This window comes from Hylobates moloch, unplaced genomic scaffold, assembly GCF_009828535.3.
Source record: "Hylobates moloch isolate HMO894 unplaced genomic scaffold, HMol_V3 SCAFFOLD_3, whole genome shotgun sequence".
In the NCBI taxonomy this organism is placed as follows: Eukaryota; Metazoa; Chordata; class Mammalia; order Primates; family Hylobatidae; genus Hylobates; species Hylobates moloch.
Window position 1 is genome coordinate 111112420 of NW_026652278.1, and position 18278 is coordinate 111130697.

General features: G+C 38.3%; 1 protein-coding gene and 1 pseudogene across 3 annotated transcripts in view; both read left to right on the top strand.

Annotated features, from left to right (window-relative positions):
- The window catches only part of SYNPO2 (synaptopodin 2), a 173116-nt gene that overhangs the window by 131391 nt on the left and 23447 nt on the right, over nt 1–18278 (top strand). Inside the window, exons 2-5 of one of the 3 annotated variants that reach the window (XM_032146460.2) lie at nt 4114–4265; nt 7324–8135; nt 10563–12745; nt 17874–18196. In XM_032146460.2, the coding sequence (XP_032002351.1) occupies nt 4114–4265; nt 7324–8135; nt 10563–12745; nt 17874–17951 (3225 nt within the window). In that variant the 3' untranslated portion in view covers nt 17952–18196. Of the gene's footprint in view, nt 1–4113; nt 4266–7323; nt 8136–10562; nt 12746–17873; nt 18197–18278 lie in introns of those variants that run through there. The other 2 variants (XM_032146446.2, XM_032146452.2) reach the window with 2 other exon arrangements.
- Nucleotides 9581–9680, top strand: LOC116466251 (U2 spliceosomal RNA; annotated as a pseudogene).

Sequence of the window (18278 nt, forward strand, 5' to 3'; positions counted from 1 at the left end):
ACATAGTATTGCATTTGATAACTACTGACATTACCAATATCTCTTAGTTATGTGATCTGATTAAATTGGGAGATACTGAAAAAGATTACAATATTTTCAGGATAAGAACTCACTCAGAGTCTAATACATTATATGTGGAATGAGGTCTCTAAAGGAATGTTTTCAAAGGAAAGGAATTACATCATGTGCTCACACAGGTATTTTGTGTCAAATCACAGTTTATGAAAGATAATTATACTCAATTTTGAACTTGTAACACATTGAGTCGTAATATTGTCTATTTTTTAATTTTTAAAAATATTTTCTATGTAACTCTGTGTGTGTAGAAAGCCAACACGTCTGAATTCACCAGTCCCTTCTTGAGCACCTCTTTGAGCTGTAGGTACATCATGGAACTTTACACATATTATTTCTAATCCTGATTAAACATCTAGACTGATAAAATTTATTAGCACCATTTTACACTTTAGAAAACTAAAGCTCAGGGTAGTAGCGTAACTCATCTAGGTTCAGACAGGTAGTAAGCATAGGAGCAACACAGTTGAAACCCATGTCTTGCTCCCTCAGAGTTGGTACCCTTTCCCACTACTACATGTATTTTATGAATCCAAGATTAATGGCTTAAGGAGACTGGTAGATAAGTTCACTGATAGAGAACTGGTATCATCGGTACTAATAATTTGTGTGTCTAAATTTAGTTTTGTGAAGCACAGTGTCTTTCATTTTCACAAATAAGAACGTTTCCAAGTGTTAGAATCTTTACTCACATAAACATGCACAATTATACAATTATAAAAATACGTAATTATGCACAATAGAAGGTAAAGATCTTAGGTACACTAATACATGTTTATATTTCTTGATGCTACTATCAGACCCTGTCATACCATATTTATTTGGTTGAAGAGTTCTATAAAAAAATGAAGAAAGAGTAGTCCTTCAGAAAAACTTAAGTAACAAGAAAAGTTCTCGTCATATATAACAAGGTTCTTGAGGGAAAAAGATTTCTTGTTATTCAGATGAATGTGAAAGGTCAGTGAAACGCAATCACAGCAGTTGATTGTGAATGTTGACCTCAGAATGTATTCTCTGAAGGAATGCTAATGACTCTTAGCATGATGCACTGGCTTATTTAGATACCATTAAGAGCTCCAACTTGACAAGCAGGATGATGAACTGCACTTTTCCTATCATGCAACACATGTTTGGATAACAGGAAGCTCTGTTAAGTTGGGAGATTATTTATTTTTAAAGAATCAATTTTTTGTCTTCTTCTGCAATCCCAGTTTAAAACTCAGACAACTCATGGCTAATAAACAGAACTTCTACCTAAGATTGGGTCTTGGGGGGCACAGAGTATAATGACGCCTCTGTTTTATCAACATAAAACCTCTTTGGTCCTCCAAAGGATGATGTTCTGTTTGAATCCTGGTATATCTGACTCCAATGAATGAATGATTTTATGCCTCAAAAATATCCTCTATTATCTATCTAATTTTTTTTATAAATAAATTTCAGTAACTGAAATGTGAATAACTCTAACCTTGACACAGATGTTTACTGTTGGATATTGTTGTATCCTTTACTTATTAAAAAATTTCTTGTGATCTTTCATTTTAAATATTTCATGCAAGATAAAACAAAACAAATATATTTAACAGCTAAATGGGTATTTTCAAAATTAAGTGAAATTCTCTTTCTCATTGCTTTTGTGACTTTCTTGTAGTCTTGGAATATTGGGTTCATTTAATATTTTCTAATAAATTAGTATTTTCCAATAAATTAGTATATTCCAAAAATAAATTATATTTTCCAATAAATTAGTATATTCTTCCCCAAGAGGTAATGATATTGATTTGTCAGCAGGGGGGAAGGCTTTCTCTAGATTATAATTTATGACAATAGAAGGATGGGCCCTCCCAGAACAAAACTAATTGAATCACTTCAAATTTCAATAATGCCATTGTTTTGGCTCTTAAAGGTAATATTTTGCTTTCAAGAGTATCATTTAAAATGAACTTGTAGATGTAAACTTTAAACCTATATGAGTTAATATATGAATTATCATTTAAGACTTTAGCAGGAATTAGTGGGCAGCTTTTAGAGATAAATTGAAATACATTTTGTGCCCAGTCAGAAATAAGCCTAGCCATGAAAACACTCTTCAAGAAGTGCTGCTTACCTGGTGTTCACCTCTCTAGGCTCAGAAGCTTTATTTTAATAAAAAGGAATAATGCTTGGTAGAAAAAATCTAGAAAAGTATCTTAAAGTATTCTTAAATTTGAGACTGTATGGTCATCATACATGGTTCATTGAGAAAAATTGAACTCATAAAATGACATCTAAGCACATTAGTATCACTTAGGGCTCCAGCAGGAAATAGGTGGCATGCTCAAAGAAGAATTCGAGATAATGCAATGCAGAGACTAAAGGTAGTCTTAAGGGAACCAACAAATGATAATGAAGCACCCAGAAACCCAGAGATTGAGAGCAGGAAGCTATTATCACCTGTAGGCCCAAAGGTACAAGGAGATAATGTGTGTTGTTGGAATCTAACGAGTTAAGGTGATGATAGAGGGGCAGGCTGACAGGAGCTGCAACTCTCTAGACTAAAGAACAGAGCCACTGCTAAGCCATGGCCCAGCAGGTCCACCAAGGAGAGCATAGAGCTGACCTCTCTTTTCCCTTGGTCTTTGATCTCTTACTGGAGTAAGAATATTCCAATAGATTATGACACAGTGCTTATGGCAGGGCTGCTTTTACTTTCTGCAAAGTAATCTCTTTTATCTTTCTTTTTTGCTAAAGTTTGCTTAGTACCATGCCTGGAGTAGCTGATTTCAATGCAGCATTTCTCTCTTTGACATATTCCCTGATATCTAGGCTCCCTGGTGCTCCACTATACTGGGATGGTTTTTATCAGTCCATTTAGCTGTACAGCTCTCTCCTCAAACAAGTTGCCCTGTCCTGTGCCTCCTTCTTATAGTCATGGCGTTTCATTCACCTTGGCAATGGGAAGGATTTTAAAATTTATTTTAATGCAGGAGGTCACTTTCTCACTGGAGTAAAACCTTACAATGTGGAATAATCATCATCATAATAATAATGTTTTAAGACAGGGTCTTGCTCTGTCCTCCAGGCTGGAGTGCAGTGGCGTGATCTTGGCTCACTGCAACCTCCACCTCCTGGCTCAAGCAATCCTCCCACTTCAGCCTTCTGTGTGGCTAGGATCACAGGCACGCACCACCAAGCTGGGCTAATTTTTGCATTTTTTGTAGGTTTTTTTTGTTTGTTTGTTTTCAGATACAGGATCTTGCCATATTGACTGGGCTGGTCTCAAACTGCTGAGCTCAAGAGATCCACCTGCCTCAGCCTCCCAAAGTGCTGGGATTATAGGCATCAGCCACTGTGCCTGGCGTGAATTATTTTATTTTATTATTTTATTTTATTATTTTATTTTATTATTTTATTTTATATTTTATTTTTGAGACAGAGTCTTGCTCTGTTGCCCAGGCTGGAGTGCAATGGTGCGATCTTGGCTCACTGCAGCCTCCACCTCCTGGGCTCATGCAATTCTCCTGCCTCAGCCTCCTGAGTAGCTGGGACTACAGGCGCACACCACCATGCCCAGCTAATTTTTGTACTTTTTAGTAGAGACGGGGTTTCACCATGTTGGCCAGGCTGGTCTCGAACTCCTGACCTTGTGATCTGCCCGCCTTGGCCTCCCAAAGTGCTGGGATTACAGGCGTAAGCCACCACGCCTGGTCTGAATAATTATTTTGAATGCCATCAATGTAAGCCTTTAACATCTTTTTTCACTCTTCTCTATTTTTTATTTCTTTAATTCTGTCTGGTTCCTTTACATCGATTTATTTTCTTTTTTCCTGTTTACTTACAATGCTATGAATTAAATGTTGATATTATGGTACATGATAAAGTGTGTGTCTGTGTGTGTGTTCATAGGGTGGTAAGAAGTATTTAAATGGTCTTACGGGTTAACAGGTGAATTAAAAATCAGGGCTCGTGCTACAGTTGACAGATTTGTTTCTCAGAGATGGTGGCTTGCTTTTTACAAATTATATCATTCTACTATGTCTCCTTTTTTACTCCACTCAGATTCGAAATCAGAGCAAAGCCTCTGGGTCTGGGCTCTGTGAGGGAGATGAAGTGGTTTCCATTAATGGCAACCCTTGTGCAGATCTCACCTACCCTGAAGTCATCAAGCTCATGGAAAGCATAACAGACTCTCTCCAAATGCTCATCAAAAGGTACAACAGATTTGCTGGAATATGTATTTTCTCTTGAAGCTACATGGGAATGATTATAGCTTTTACTACATATATAACTTGTCATTTATAGAGAAATTAGGGGTGCTTTGTAGAAGGTTAGTATAGTTAAACAGAAACACCACTGTGTTTGAAAAATAGTCAATTCTATTCAACCAAACTTTCTGGTTAATTGAGAATTAAGTTGAAAATCCTTGTTTCAAGCACTTTGTTGAAAATCTTAGGTATTTTAGGCTCCTTCCTTAGCTCAGTATATTGAGCATAATTTAATATTTCTTTCATAGGTAAAGATTTTGTGATGGATCAGAATCACTCAATTGTAATTATCAGATGCACAGATGAATTAAAAATGTTTAAATATTACACCATTAAGCTGTACAATTTTTCATTAAAAGAGGATGCCTAAGAGACAGAAAAGAGAAACAACAACAAAAACTTACAAGCAGCCAGATTTCTCCAGTAAAACCAATATTTGAGGATGGACAAAAGCAGATGATTAGAATAAGGTTTTTGCACTACCGACACAGGTCATTTGGGAATTCAATCTCTTCAAATACCACCATCCCCACATAGTTGTTTAACAATATAAAAGAAACCTTTAAATGTAAAAAACAAAAGAAAACAATGAGGACAATAACAAAAAAAACTACAGCATTGACATTTTTATGGTGTACAAATCACAGTACAGTCCATACTGATTTTGTAACAGAAGGCCTGACTATTGCATGATAATGAATCCAGAAAGGAAAGCTTTGGCTTCCTGGAGAGCAGCTTTTAGGAAGATGTCAGAGGACATCTCAAGATGAACATCAAGGTCCTCCAGGTTTTTCCTCAACTCTGCAGAAACACTACGCAGTTACCCCTCTGCTAATCATTCAGTATGATTCCGTTCCGGGATAAAAATGAACTCATTATGGCCAAAATCTTGAGACAACAATGGAAATCTAGCATTATTCTTATAATCTAAATATTTACCCATCAAACCCAGTGTTTAAGGCCTTAGAATCCTTCCTTCATGTTATGAAGAGAAAATAAGTTTATAAAATACATAATTTACTAATACATAATTAAATTTATAAAATAAAAAAATTTACAAAGTAAGTAACTAATTGGTAGGATTCAAAGTGGAATCTCAATTGAAAATCAAGTCAAAAGCAATTATTATCATCATCACCACCACTACCACTATTTTAAATATCTGAATATTGTTTCCTGCAATAAATATTTCTGTCACTCATATCACTGTCATCTATCAGTAGAGGACAAGTGTTTTTACTTTTCCTGAACTATTGCCCAGAGATAGCTAGGTAAGATTATTTTAAAATAACTCCTTTAACATTCCATCTCTATTATCTTGAATGTTATTAAAATAAGATTTTAAAAATTCTATAATTGTGACACATAAATTGTGGACTTGATGAGTACCTATGTAGACTGATGGGAAATGAATATTTTAAGGCATAAAGCTTTATTCGCTCATGCTTTTATGATATTTACTCATGTCTATTTATTTTACTTCAGCTGCTGATAAATGTTAGTATTTATCTGGCCATTTGTCTGTATTGGTCTACAAGGCTGGCATGAATTGAAACTATTCTCTTCTCAGCTTCACAATTGATTGCTAACATAATTCAAAGTGATTGCTAACATAATTCAAAGTGATCTACTTCCATCCCAAGGCCTTCCCAAATTAAAACTCTCTGACCTTTTGGTACCCTCAAATTCAGTTTAACAATGTATTTAACATTTTCTACATAATAATGATCTAATTTGCTAACATCATGCTTTTAAAATACGATATTATAATGTATAAATACTGTACTACCAGGAAGCTTTTCCAATTACTTGCCTATAGAGAAAGGTGCATTTTGTTTAACTGTTAGTTTGTTTTTATTTTGTTTAGTTTCGTTTTGCCAAATGCAGTTGAAAGCAAAGTTAGGAGTAAGTATTTTGAGCATTGGTCTGAAATTGCACTACCACATAAATTCTAAGGTAAATTCCTTTGAGTAGAATACAAGTAGAAGCTCATGCCCTTCAACTGATGTTCCCTGCATTAGTCATAACTATCTTTTAAGGAAGGAGGAAAGGGGCAAAGATAATTATGCTGCTTCTAAAATTAAAAAAAATACAAATATAAAAAATGAAGGCATTTCCTACAGCTGTTCTGTGAATAATACTTCTAAAAGCATTTACAGTTTAAATTAGAGTTTCAGAAAGAAGTTATTTAACTCTTAAACTGACATTGCTTCTTCTCACAAACCCAAATTTGCACAAACAACTGGGAAGATCAAAATCAAAGAACTGTAGTGTACAGCTCTAGGCTCCTTAGCTGAAAGATAAAGGAATAGTTTGACTTCAGATATCCTAAAAAGAAAATGCTCCAAGAAACAGATTCAAATAGAAGAAAGGGAGACATCTCAGATTATAAATACTCCATGACTTAATGATTCATTGCAGCATGGAAAGGATTTCTCTTTACACAAGAGTACTGGGCTGGGTCCACTTATCACAAAACACATGCTCACTGGGGCTTAAAAAACAGCTTCTATTTCATTCCTTTCAAGAAAGCACAGCCTCTAAAAGGACTAGTTGAGTTATCTGTAAGTTAAGATTGATCTGAAGGTGATGGATATGTTTATGTGACTTCATAATGTCTAGACCAAAACTTAGTCAGTAAGACATTGAAATGCTTTGTCACATGCTAGCAAACTCTTTATAGGAGATACCCAGATTCCAAGTACTTACAGATAAACGGGATCCATGTAGTTTTTTAAAAATAAAAGCTGAATTTAGGATGGATTCAGGTTTCATAATCTTGTGTAAGAGTTTTCTTGTGCTTTTAAAAAAGTTTATTTGGTATCTCTTTAAGTAATAATATGAACATGTTGCCACCTTCTGTTTTCAAATATGTTGCAATTGACATTTAGAAGAAAATATTTTGACTATATCACATATTAGACATCACAAAAGTGTCAGGAAGTTCTTTGGCAGATGTAACATAGTCTGATTTAAGTGTCTGGAATGATTTTTCTGTGTGCAGACCATCCAGTGGAATAAGCGAGGCTTTGATATCTGAAAATGAAAACAAAAACCTCGAGCATCTCACACATGGGGGCTATGTGGAAAGTACCACCCTGCAGATTCGACCAGCCACAAAGACCCAGTGCACAGAATTCTTCCTTGCCGCTGTCAAGACTGAAGTTCCCCTAGCTGAGAACCAAAGAAGTGGTCCCGATTGTGCAAGCAGCTTGAAAGAAGAAACAGGCCCGATCTACCAAAGGGCTCCCCAAATGCCTGACTCCCAAAGAGGATGCGTGGCAGAAGAGCTGATCTTAAGGGAGAAGGTAGAAGCGGTACAGCCTGGCCCTGTGGTTGAGCTGCAACTGTCCCTTTCACAGGAGAGACATAAGGGCGCTAGTGGCCCTTTAGTGGCTCTCCCGGGAGCTGAAAAATCTAAGTCTCCTGACCCAGACCCTAACTTGTCACATGACAGGATTGTCCGCATAAATTCGATCCCTACTAATGAGAAAGCAGACCCTTTCCTGAGGTCCAGCAAGATAATCCAGATCTCCAGTGGCAGAGAGTTGAGAGTGATCCAGGAAAGTGAAGCAGGAGATGCGGGACTGCCCCGGGTGGAAGTGATCCTCGACTGCTCTGACAGGCAGAAGACAGAAGGGTGCAGGCTTCAGTCAGGAAAGGGGTGTGTGGATTCTCCAGTGGAAGGAGGGCAGTCAGAAGCACCTCCTTCTCTGGTATCCTTTGCCGTCTCATCAGAAGGCACAGAGCAGGGAGAAGATCCACGCTCGGAAAAGGATCACAGCAGACCTCACAAGCACCGAGCGCGACATGCACGTAAGTTCTGCCTGGGCTGTCAGAAGGGGCTTGGAAGTTGGGGGCATTTTGCTGCTTCTTTGCTTGCATGAGTTTTTCAGCAAGATTTTTCTTATGTTTCTCATTGGCTTAAGGAAATATTTAATTAATGCACAAAATCACAAATGTGAAATTGTGGAGAATACCAGTTTCTAAATGGGAAGCAGTAAGTCTGAACTTCATATAGATTTAAACATTTTTCATGAATTTCTTTTTATCCCCAAAGGCACAGGAACTGTTAAAGAAAATAATATTGTCAATGTACCTATTCACTTTGTTTCAGAAAGTTGAAATATTTCATGTTAAAATAGCATAAGAAAGCACTTGAAGTCATGTGGACTCAGTTTAAATGTCAAAAACTGTTGAGTCTGCTACTGAGAGGTGTCTTTAAAATAAAAGCTCTACCACTGATATCTAAAGCAGATCCTTGTTTTGAAAAAAATCATTGTGCAGCTTGATGATGCTTGCAGAAGTGAGTTTGACAGACAAGGACATGTGTATACTGAGCAGTTACATGATCCTCTCCGTTTTGTAAGCCTTCATTAGACTGCAAAGTGCTTCATCTACCTTCTAGACACAGAAGTCAGTCTTCAGGGCCATGTGGAGGCATTTAAATGTCTCCAAACATAAAATATATTTAAATTCAGTGCTTTCTATGGCATTTTGTTTTACCCAGGGGAAAGAAGACAGAAAGGAGAATTGGGTTAAGAATTGCAGTTAGGTGTTAGGATTTCTATTGTTTTATTTCATGGCTCTTGTTTTTTTTTTTAACTAATTTTGGAATTTTATTTGAGGATGTAAAGGCTGACAGGCAAAGGCACTTGACTGTATATGTGATACACAATGGCAATGAAATCAATTATTCAAAGTACGATATTAAGTCTTCTAACCTATTGTTATTCCTTTCAAAGCATATTTTTAGCATAACCATTTGTAGCTTTATTGGCAAGTGCTGTTAATCATTCCTTATACTTTAAGCATCTGTAGGCCATCTTCACATTTATAGCATATTAAACAAGAGTATTGAGACACCATTCACATACTTTACATGTTGGCAGTGAAGTTAGCAGCAACTGTGACTGTCAATTTAATAAGTTGTATAACACTAGTCAAAAAAGGAATTATATTTAGTAATAACCACAGTTTCAACTATTTTTTCTCTAGAAAATTTGATCACCAGTAAATGCCTGTAATCATATTATAAAATTATTTCCTTGGATTATATTTTATTTTTAAAAAATTAACTGTTAAGTCTGTGACAAAAAGAGCTAATTTTCAATCATAAAATAGTCAAAAATTTTTTCTTAATTTTCCACTTAACTATTTTGAGGAATTAAAAAATTTAGGGGACTCATTATCATTGGAAACATGATATAATTATAAATCATAAATGATAGATGCTATATGTTTAGTTGCTATAATTTGCCGTCGCTTCTCGGCCTTTTGGCTAAGATCAAGTGTATAATCTGCCACCAATTTATTTTTTATAATAGTAATGAAAGAAAATTTTAAATATTTTTACTTTAATAAAATAAAAATCACATTCTTGTTTTAAATGACTTAATCTCTGCATCAGTTTTTACACAGTTAAGTGGGTCACAAGTCAGTTTTTAAATTTCTCCAAGGTTTATTCTTGCTGCAAGGAAAGTAATATTATATTTCCAAAATAGCAATATATTTACAAACAAATCTGTCTAGAAAAATTTGTAGCTAGAGTTTCTTATATGTATTTACAATAATGTCATATTTTGAATTTTAACTAATTATTGATTCAGTACCTTCAATGATTAATTCAGTGTTTTGAATTTATATTAATCCAGTAGCTGTGAATGGAAATATTTGGGGTGGTTGTCAGGGTAAAAAAAGGAAAAAGAGAAAGAAGAAAACCTAAATAGCTAAATTCATTACATTAAAACATTTAGAAAATTTTAAAACATCTTCTTGGGACACTCCTCCCTTTTTAAGATTCCTGGAAACAGTTTTATATTGACACTTTATTTGAAAATATGGAAGTATGAGATATGTCTCATCTTGTTTTTCAGAAAATATTATGTCTTTAAATTATGTCCTACTTCATTCTAATTTTATCCTATTAATTGATATTTACTAGCCAGTTTTTATTATTAAAGTGGAAAGATCTCTAGAGAAACAAATGTATGAAACATATATTCTAATCAGCATATATAAAATGTTTTTATGTAAACAAATAGAACAGTATGTTATTGTAGAAGGAAACATGTTAAGAGAAATAAGAAAAAGAAACGTGTCGGATTCCTTCAAAATTCAGTTCTCAATGGCAATTTTTTACATATTTATTTTCGCCCAGGAGAGTTCATTTCTGAGTTGCTGTGGTGTCTTCCTTGAACTCATCAGCTCAATATAATTTTTTTTTTTTTTTACTTTCCCTAGGGCTCAGGAGGAGTGAAAGCCTGTCAGAAAAACAAGTGAAGGAAGCAAAATCTAAATGCAAAAGCATTGCCCTTCTTCTAACGGATGCTCCCAACCCCAACTCCAAGGGGGTGTTGATGTTTAAGAAGCGACGTCGGAGGGCGAGGAAATACACCCTAGTTAGCTACGGTACTGGCGAGCTTGAGCGAGAGGTGGACGAGGAGGAAGAAGGTGGCAAGGAGGATACATGTGAAGTGGCATTTCTTGGTGCAAGCGAATCAGAGGTGGATGAAGAGTTATTGTCTGACGTTGACGACAACACACAAGTTGTGAACTTTGACTGGGATTCTAGACTGGTGGACATTGAAAAGAAACTGAACAGAGGGGACAAGATGGAGATGTTACCAGACACCACAGGCAAGGGAGCCCTCATGTTTGCCAAGAGGAGGGAGAGAATGGATCAGATCACAGCCCAAAAAGAAGAGGACAAGGTAGGTGGAACGCCAAGCAGAGAACAAGATGCTGCCCAGACCGATGGCCTGAGAACCATGACTTCTTACCAAAGAAAGGAGGAAGAGTCGGTGAGAACGCAGAGCTCTGTGAGCAAAAGCTACATCGAGGTGAGTCATGGTCTTGGCCATGTTCCCCAACAGAATGGCTTCAGTGGGGCATCTGAGACAGCAAACATCCAGAGGATGGTCCCCGTGAATAGAACGGCCAAACCCTTCCCAGGATCTGTGAATCAGCCAGCTACCCCCTTCTCGCCAACCCGAAACATGACGAGTCCCATTGCTGACTTTCCTGCACCTCCACCTTACTCTGCAGTCACTCCTCCCCCTGACGCTTTCTCCAGAGGGGTATCAAGTCCGATTGCTGGCCCAGCACAGCCCCCTCCATGGCCCCAGGCTGCCCCGTGGTCCCAGCCAGCCTTTTACGATTCATCTGAGCGAATAGCTTCCCGAGATGAGAGGATCTCAGTGCCAGCAAAAAGAACAGGAATATTACAGGAGGCCAAAAGGAGAAGCACGACAAAACCCATGTTTACTTTTAAAGAGCCCAAAGTAAGCCCAAATCCTGAACTCTTGTCACTCCTTCAAAATTCAGAAGGCAAACGGGGCACTGGAGCTGGAGGTGATTCCGGACCGGAAGAAGACTACCTCAGCTTGGGGGCAGAGGCTTGTAATTTCATGCAAAGCTCCTCTGCCAAACAAAAGACCCCTCCTCCTGTTGCTCCAAAACCTGCAGTCAAGTCCTCATCCTCCCAACCAGTAACTCCAGTTTCCCCAGTCTGGTCTCCAGGAGTGGCTCCCACCCAACCTCCTGCCTTCCCCACATCCAACCCGTCAAAGGGCACTGTTGTCTCCTCCATCAAAATAGCCCAGCCTTCTTACCCTCCTGCCCGGCCTGCAAGTGCTTTGAATGTGGCTGGTCCCTTCAAAGGACCACAAGCAGCAGTAGCCAGTCAGAATTACACACCCAAACCAACAGTTTCCACACCAACAGTCAATGCTGCTCAGCCTGGTGCAGTGGGACCATCCAATGAGCTTCCAGGAATGAGTGGCAGAGGAGCTCAGCTCTTTGCTAAAAGGCAGTCGAGAATGGAGAAGTATGTGGTCGATTCAGACACGGTGCAGGCCCACGCTGCTCGAGCTCAGTCTCCCACTCCATCTCTCCCCGCCAGTTGGAAGTACTCCTCCAATGTCCGAGCACCTCCTCCTGTGGCCTATAATCCTATCCACTCGCCGTCTTACCCACTGGCTGCTCTCAAGTCTCAGCCATCGGCCGCACAGCCCTCCAAAACGGGCAAGAAAAAGGGGAAGAAACCCCTCAATGCATTAGATGTCATGAAGCACCAACCATATCAGCTCAATGCATCCTTGTTTACTTTCCAACCTCCAGATGCAAAGGATGGCCTCCCCCAGAAGTCATCAGTCAAGGTCAATTCAGCCCTGGCCATGAAGCAAGCTCTTCCTCCCCGGCCAGTGAATGCTGCCTCACCTACGAATGTGCAGGCTTCGTCAGTGTACTCGGTACCAGCCTATACCTCTCCTCCTTCCTTCTTTGCAGAGGCCTCCTCACCAGTCAGTGCATCCCCAGTGCCTGTGGGCATTCCCACCTCGCCAAAGCAAGAATCAGCCTCATCATCTTATTTTGTGGCACCAAGGCCAAAGTTCTCGGCCAAGAAAAGTGGTGTCACAATTCAGGTGTGGAAACCATCTGTTGTGGAAGAGTAATCTTGTAGCTGAAGCTAAGTGTCCACTTTGCTTGACATGAATTGTTTGCAGTGTTTCTTGAGTCCCTGAGAATGCCTAGCAAAGTCCTCAACTTACTTAATTTCAGATATGTCACCTCCTAATCTGGGTCCAAGGAGTATAATATTTTTAATGAGTCAAAAATCCAACTCAGATTGACCTAAAATGTATTTATCTTCTTTGCACACTTAAAAAAGCCAGGAGCACCCCAAAATAGATGTGTACCGTTATATTAAGTAGGCAGGATACTTAGGATTTGTGCTGTAGCCACAAGAAAGACAGTGATCAGTGATATCAAACATCAGGAATCAGCCTTTATGTAACATAACAGCTGTGCTCCTACGGTGAAAGTTTCAAATGTAGTGAAGGTATAACCTATACTGACTGAGATTTCCCTTTTAGGTAGTGCTTATCTGTATTACTAGTGTTAAAGGAATAAGAAATCTCTCAAGGACAGGGAGCAGCTCTGGTCTGTCAATTTCAGCCACCTGTTTGATATCACAGAGAAGGTACTCGGAGGATTGTTGGAATGTATATAGTTTAGTAAGAAGTGGGTAAGAAAGAGGGTCTTAATAATTACTGAGCACTTATTATGTATTAGGTTCTTTGCCAGATGTTTCTACATATATAAACTCATTTCAGAAAACTTATTTAAAGTAAATGGGGCTGGGTATGGTGGTTCGTGCCTGGAATCCTAGCACTTTGGGAGGCTGAGGTAGGAGGACTGCTTGAGGCCCGGAATTGGAGACCAGCCTGAGCAACATAGTGAGACCCTGTCTCAATAACAACAATAATAATAATAATAATAATAATAATAATAATGAAGTCAATGGGATAAGGAAAGAAGGATAATTATCTTTAAAGATTGATTCCCACCCTCCCTCCCCAGTTACTTAAGGAACTATGTGAGTACATCTCCAGTTGCCCATGAAAGCATAAGCTTGTTTTCCTCAGCTGAGGCAAGTGGTAGGGTATACAGGATAATAAAGTAACATGTAAAAGGCAGGATGCACATAAAGGTATACATGGCTATTGTTTTACCTGGAGAAACCACATGATTGGAACCTGAAGGTTTACTGACTGACTACAGGGGCTGATTGTGAAGCATGAGGAACCCCATGAGTGTGGAGACTGTAGGGTGAGAGCACACAATTATTAGCATCATTTCTGAGTGATCTCACAGATTTTTTTTCTTGTGTTCGTTTTGCTTTTTGACAACTGCTTCTCCCACGTTCTTTGCAATTCTATTCTCTCACCTTCACTTTACTATTTGTATTTGATGGACCAGGATAATTCAGGCAAGGTTACCTTGTAAACTTGAATTGGCCACACACCATGTCGTCACCCAGCTGGCTATGAAGTGAATAATGGTACTGAAAGTAAACCTGAAGACCTTTCTCAGATCTATTTTAAGTCTGAGTCTGACCAACCATGGAAAATATTCGACGTGAATTAATGTAGAGAACTATAAAGCATTTATGACAGCTCCAAGGAAAATCATCTACTCTATGCAGGAGATATGTTTAGAGACCTCTCAGAAAAACTTGCCTGGTTTGAGGGTACACAGTACCATTTTAATCCTCTGAAAATATCTGTATTCCTGCTCTTTTTCTGCTGTCACTGTCAATCTGCTATATTTTTCACCATCCTATTAAAATACTACTGTCTCCTTTATCTGTTCAATGTCCATATTGAAAAAAAATCTTCCTTGTATGAGCTATTCTGATCTAATTTCTCTGATATTTCTCTATATGGCTCCCACAACAATTTCATTGCTGTTAGCATATCTGTTTCTCCATACATTGTAAAACTGTAATCCTTAGGTATTTCTAAAACATAAAGAGGAGAATTAAGTCAGCTGCAGAACAATGGGGCTGATTCTTCTGCTGTTTCTCTGGAAAATCTTTCATTGCTTTTGGCGGAAATTTACCTAGAGGTTACAAACACAGGATGTAGCTTGATCTCATATTTGCCTTTTTGGGAAACCAATTAAGATTAATACAGGATAAAGGAAAAAAGCAATCTATTCATTATATAACACAGTTGTTTGTATTACTTGTTCCCTGCAAAGGAAATCTGTTGAATGCTTGCATTTTGAATTCTTTTCTAATAGAACAACCAAAAAAGGCTTCTCATGGTGCAGCAGGAAAAAAGATCATTTTTATAGCTTTGCATTCTTAACATAGCCCTTAAAGAACGGCATGAATTAGAGGAAAGACATGGAACACACAGGTAGTCAGTTTGAGATCATCGGCTTAAAAGCATCCTAGGATGGTAATGACCCAGAAGTATTTCCAGTTGTCTAGTGGTGTGGTATGCAGGAATGAGAAGTGTTTTCTTTCCATTTCCTGTTGGACAGGTGGCAATCTTAGCAGAGCCACTATTTGGAGTTGATAACTAAAGACGCAAATAACATGACTATGCCTTCTGGTCATCCTAGGACTATTTGGAGTTCCCCAAAACCTTGTAAGAGGCATGTCAGGCATGCAGTAAAAGCATCTACAACTTCAGCTGGGCACTGGCAGCATAGGTCTCATCTTGGACCATACAGTCCCACTGTATAGAAGAGGGTGGAAGTTCTCCAAAACAATATCCACAACAAAGTCTGACCTCACTCTGAAGGAGATGGGAAGTGGGAGGGAGAAGGACTAACCAGCTCCCTGGAGTAAGAGGAATTTGCTTTCCCTGTCTCCCCACCAGGGGGCTGTATGTGCCACCTTTCAGGTTGGGGCCAAGGAAGTGATGACAAGGAAGTGGGGCCAAGTGTCAGTATGACAGAAGGGAGAGTTAGACCTCCAGACGTCAGCCTCCTTCCCACGGGGTACATTTTCAATCTGAGTGTTGTTGGCTTAGCTGTGTTGATATTAGCTTGATTGGTTGGTCCGCTGGTTATGAGGTGTAGGGAGGCAGTTTTTGTTTAGTTTTTAAGACTTTGCCTCTTCCTTTGTCCTTAGCAAATTTCTAGGCAGAGCATCCACGAAGTCAGTTTTCATTGCCAGCTCAAGAAGGACAACCATTTACTGAGTTCCTATGTTATGTTAGGTCCCTTATGTATATTATCCCAAATCCACTGCATGGTTTAAATACAGGCACTGGAATATAAACGAAAAAGGTCATCACAGTCACTGACTTTCTGCAGGAACTTAAACATTTCTCTTTCCACAAGTTTCCCCTTAATCATGTGTCAAACCTCTCTTCCTGATGGGAATGTTGTGCTGTAGTGAATCTGCATAACGCTTGGGATTCTAGGAGGAAGGAAGGTTCCATGGACATGTAAGTAGAGCATATTCCCCTCAGTCTTCTAGGAGGGCAGAGTGAATCCCAGAACTGGTAAGATTAGGAATCTGAGCATTGCCCCTTTAATCTTAGAACATTTATCATTTTGACACATCCTGTTTCTTGGAGAGGAAAAAAAAACACAGTTTCTGCATTGGTAGTGTAAAGCATACCTTGTTAGGAACGTGTTTTATAAGACACATTTGGGTTGTCATTCTAGAGCATGTTAAACTTTGTACTTCAAAATATATTTAGTATGATTGTTAGTGGTAACGTATATCAAGGCTTTGAATTAACTGTTTTATTTAATTTTCACAAGAAGCACTTATTTTAACCATAGGAAAACCAATCTGAGTTACAAATAGTTCTTTAAATAAGCCCAGGTTATTTAGCTATTCTAGAAAGTGCCAACTTCTTTCAAGAAGCAGGCATTGTAGGACAGCTGAGAATTATTACACAGCCTAAATTCTAACCTGGCAGCAAGAGTCACATCTGAGATGTCAAAAAACAAACAAACAAACAAAAAACACCTCATCTACATTGAAAGGGGGTGGACTAACGTATGTGAGACCATTTTCCTATTTGCAGTTATGAGGTTAAAGAACTTTGAAGGTCATTCGGCTGCTGAGAGGCATGTCAAACACTCTGTGTGGCTCTTTCACAGTAAACCCTCTTAAGAGCAGAAGACACATGGCTGTTAGTGTCTGCATTTAGATTTAATCTCTCAAATAAAGGCTCTTTGCTGAGTATCATTTCATCCAGTTATAAACTAGGGCTCCTGCAAGCACCCCCATTCTAAGGGTGAGTTATTGAAATCAGTTGCTATTTGATGAGTCACCACTGGCCCAGCAGGCAGGGCATTTGAAGTCATGGTCATCAAAAAGAAATGATTGTTTTTTGAAAAGCTAATGCTTAAAATGCTTCTAGAGGGAAGTCGTGGGGCGTGTGCTCATTCCCTTTTAAAATCAGGGTTGTTGAGTTTGTTTTTAAACATTTTTATAAGTTCATGAGAAAAAATATATAAATTCTAAGAACCAACATTGTATTCCCAGAAACATGACCCTCGCTGATCTTGGGTCCACATATCACTGGACTCTGGGGGACACAAAGACGCCTGTGACACTTCGGTGCTGCCGAGTTAGTCAACAAGTATTCTGGGAAAAAGCAGAATTGAATTCTTCTCTAGATGTCCTACCAGGGTGGGCCAAGGGCCACAAAGCAGGCTAATAAATTCCCACAGGATCCAGACACCAGGCAAAATTGCTCTAAGAAGCCAGTTACTGTCATCCCTCTATGGTTCTAGAAAAAACAGTACAAAAATGACAGGTCATCCTATGAGTGTCATGCCAATGAAACCCCATCTTCTGGAGAAGCTCTCGAATCAGAATTATCTTTTTTCTTGATGTTGTCAGATGCAGCCTGTTTCTTAATTTTTTTAAAAACTGTATGTTTCTGTGGTATGTATATTTGTACACCAAACTACCTGGCACTTGGAAATCACAGCACTACTCAGAGGCAATTGAATAAAGAGAAATTTAATTTTAAATATCAAATCCTGTCAGACATTTCTCAGACTTCTGATTTTATCAAAGATTTGCCAGCCAATAAAGTGCATCCCCAAGTGTACAGGGGAGAAAGCTAGACTTCCACAGGGTCCTAGAGTTTAAGTAATTTTTTTGTTATTAATATAGGTAATAATTTTTCTAATTTTTATTTTTTGGTTCCAAATTTAAAACTCCTTGTGTTTACCTCTGTTTATGTCATTCTTGACATGTTTATCTAAATTATGTGTGCTCCATGACAGGTGAAATGTAAATCTGGGATCCATAGTCAAGATATCATAAGGACCTACTTCCCAGCCTACCTTTCTTCCTCTACCTGATAATGATAATACTCAAAATAACAACATTCAAAGGAAACACGAAGGAATCCTGCTTTCACAGCTCCTATTTCTTGGGCTTCTTAATAACTACTGATGGTTTGTTCATGAAAAAAGTTTTTTAAATCAGAAGATTGTACTTGGCCCTGAGTTGAAAAAGTTTTAAAAATCAAAAGGTTGTACTTGGCCCTGAGTTGAAAAAAAAATGCACATTCTAAGAATAAACAGAAAAATGTTCTTCTTGGAAGTAAATAACCAAAGCCATAGTGTTTTGATTTGTCTTTTCTTCAGGATACACAGTAGAAGTCAGAGAATCTTTGATACTTTTAT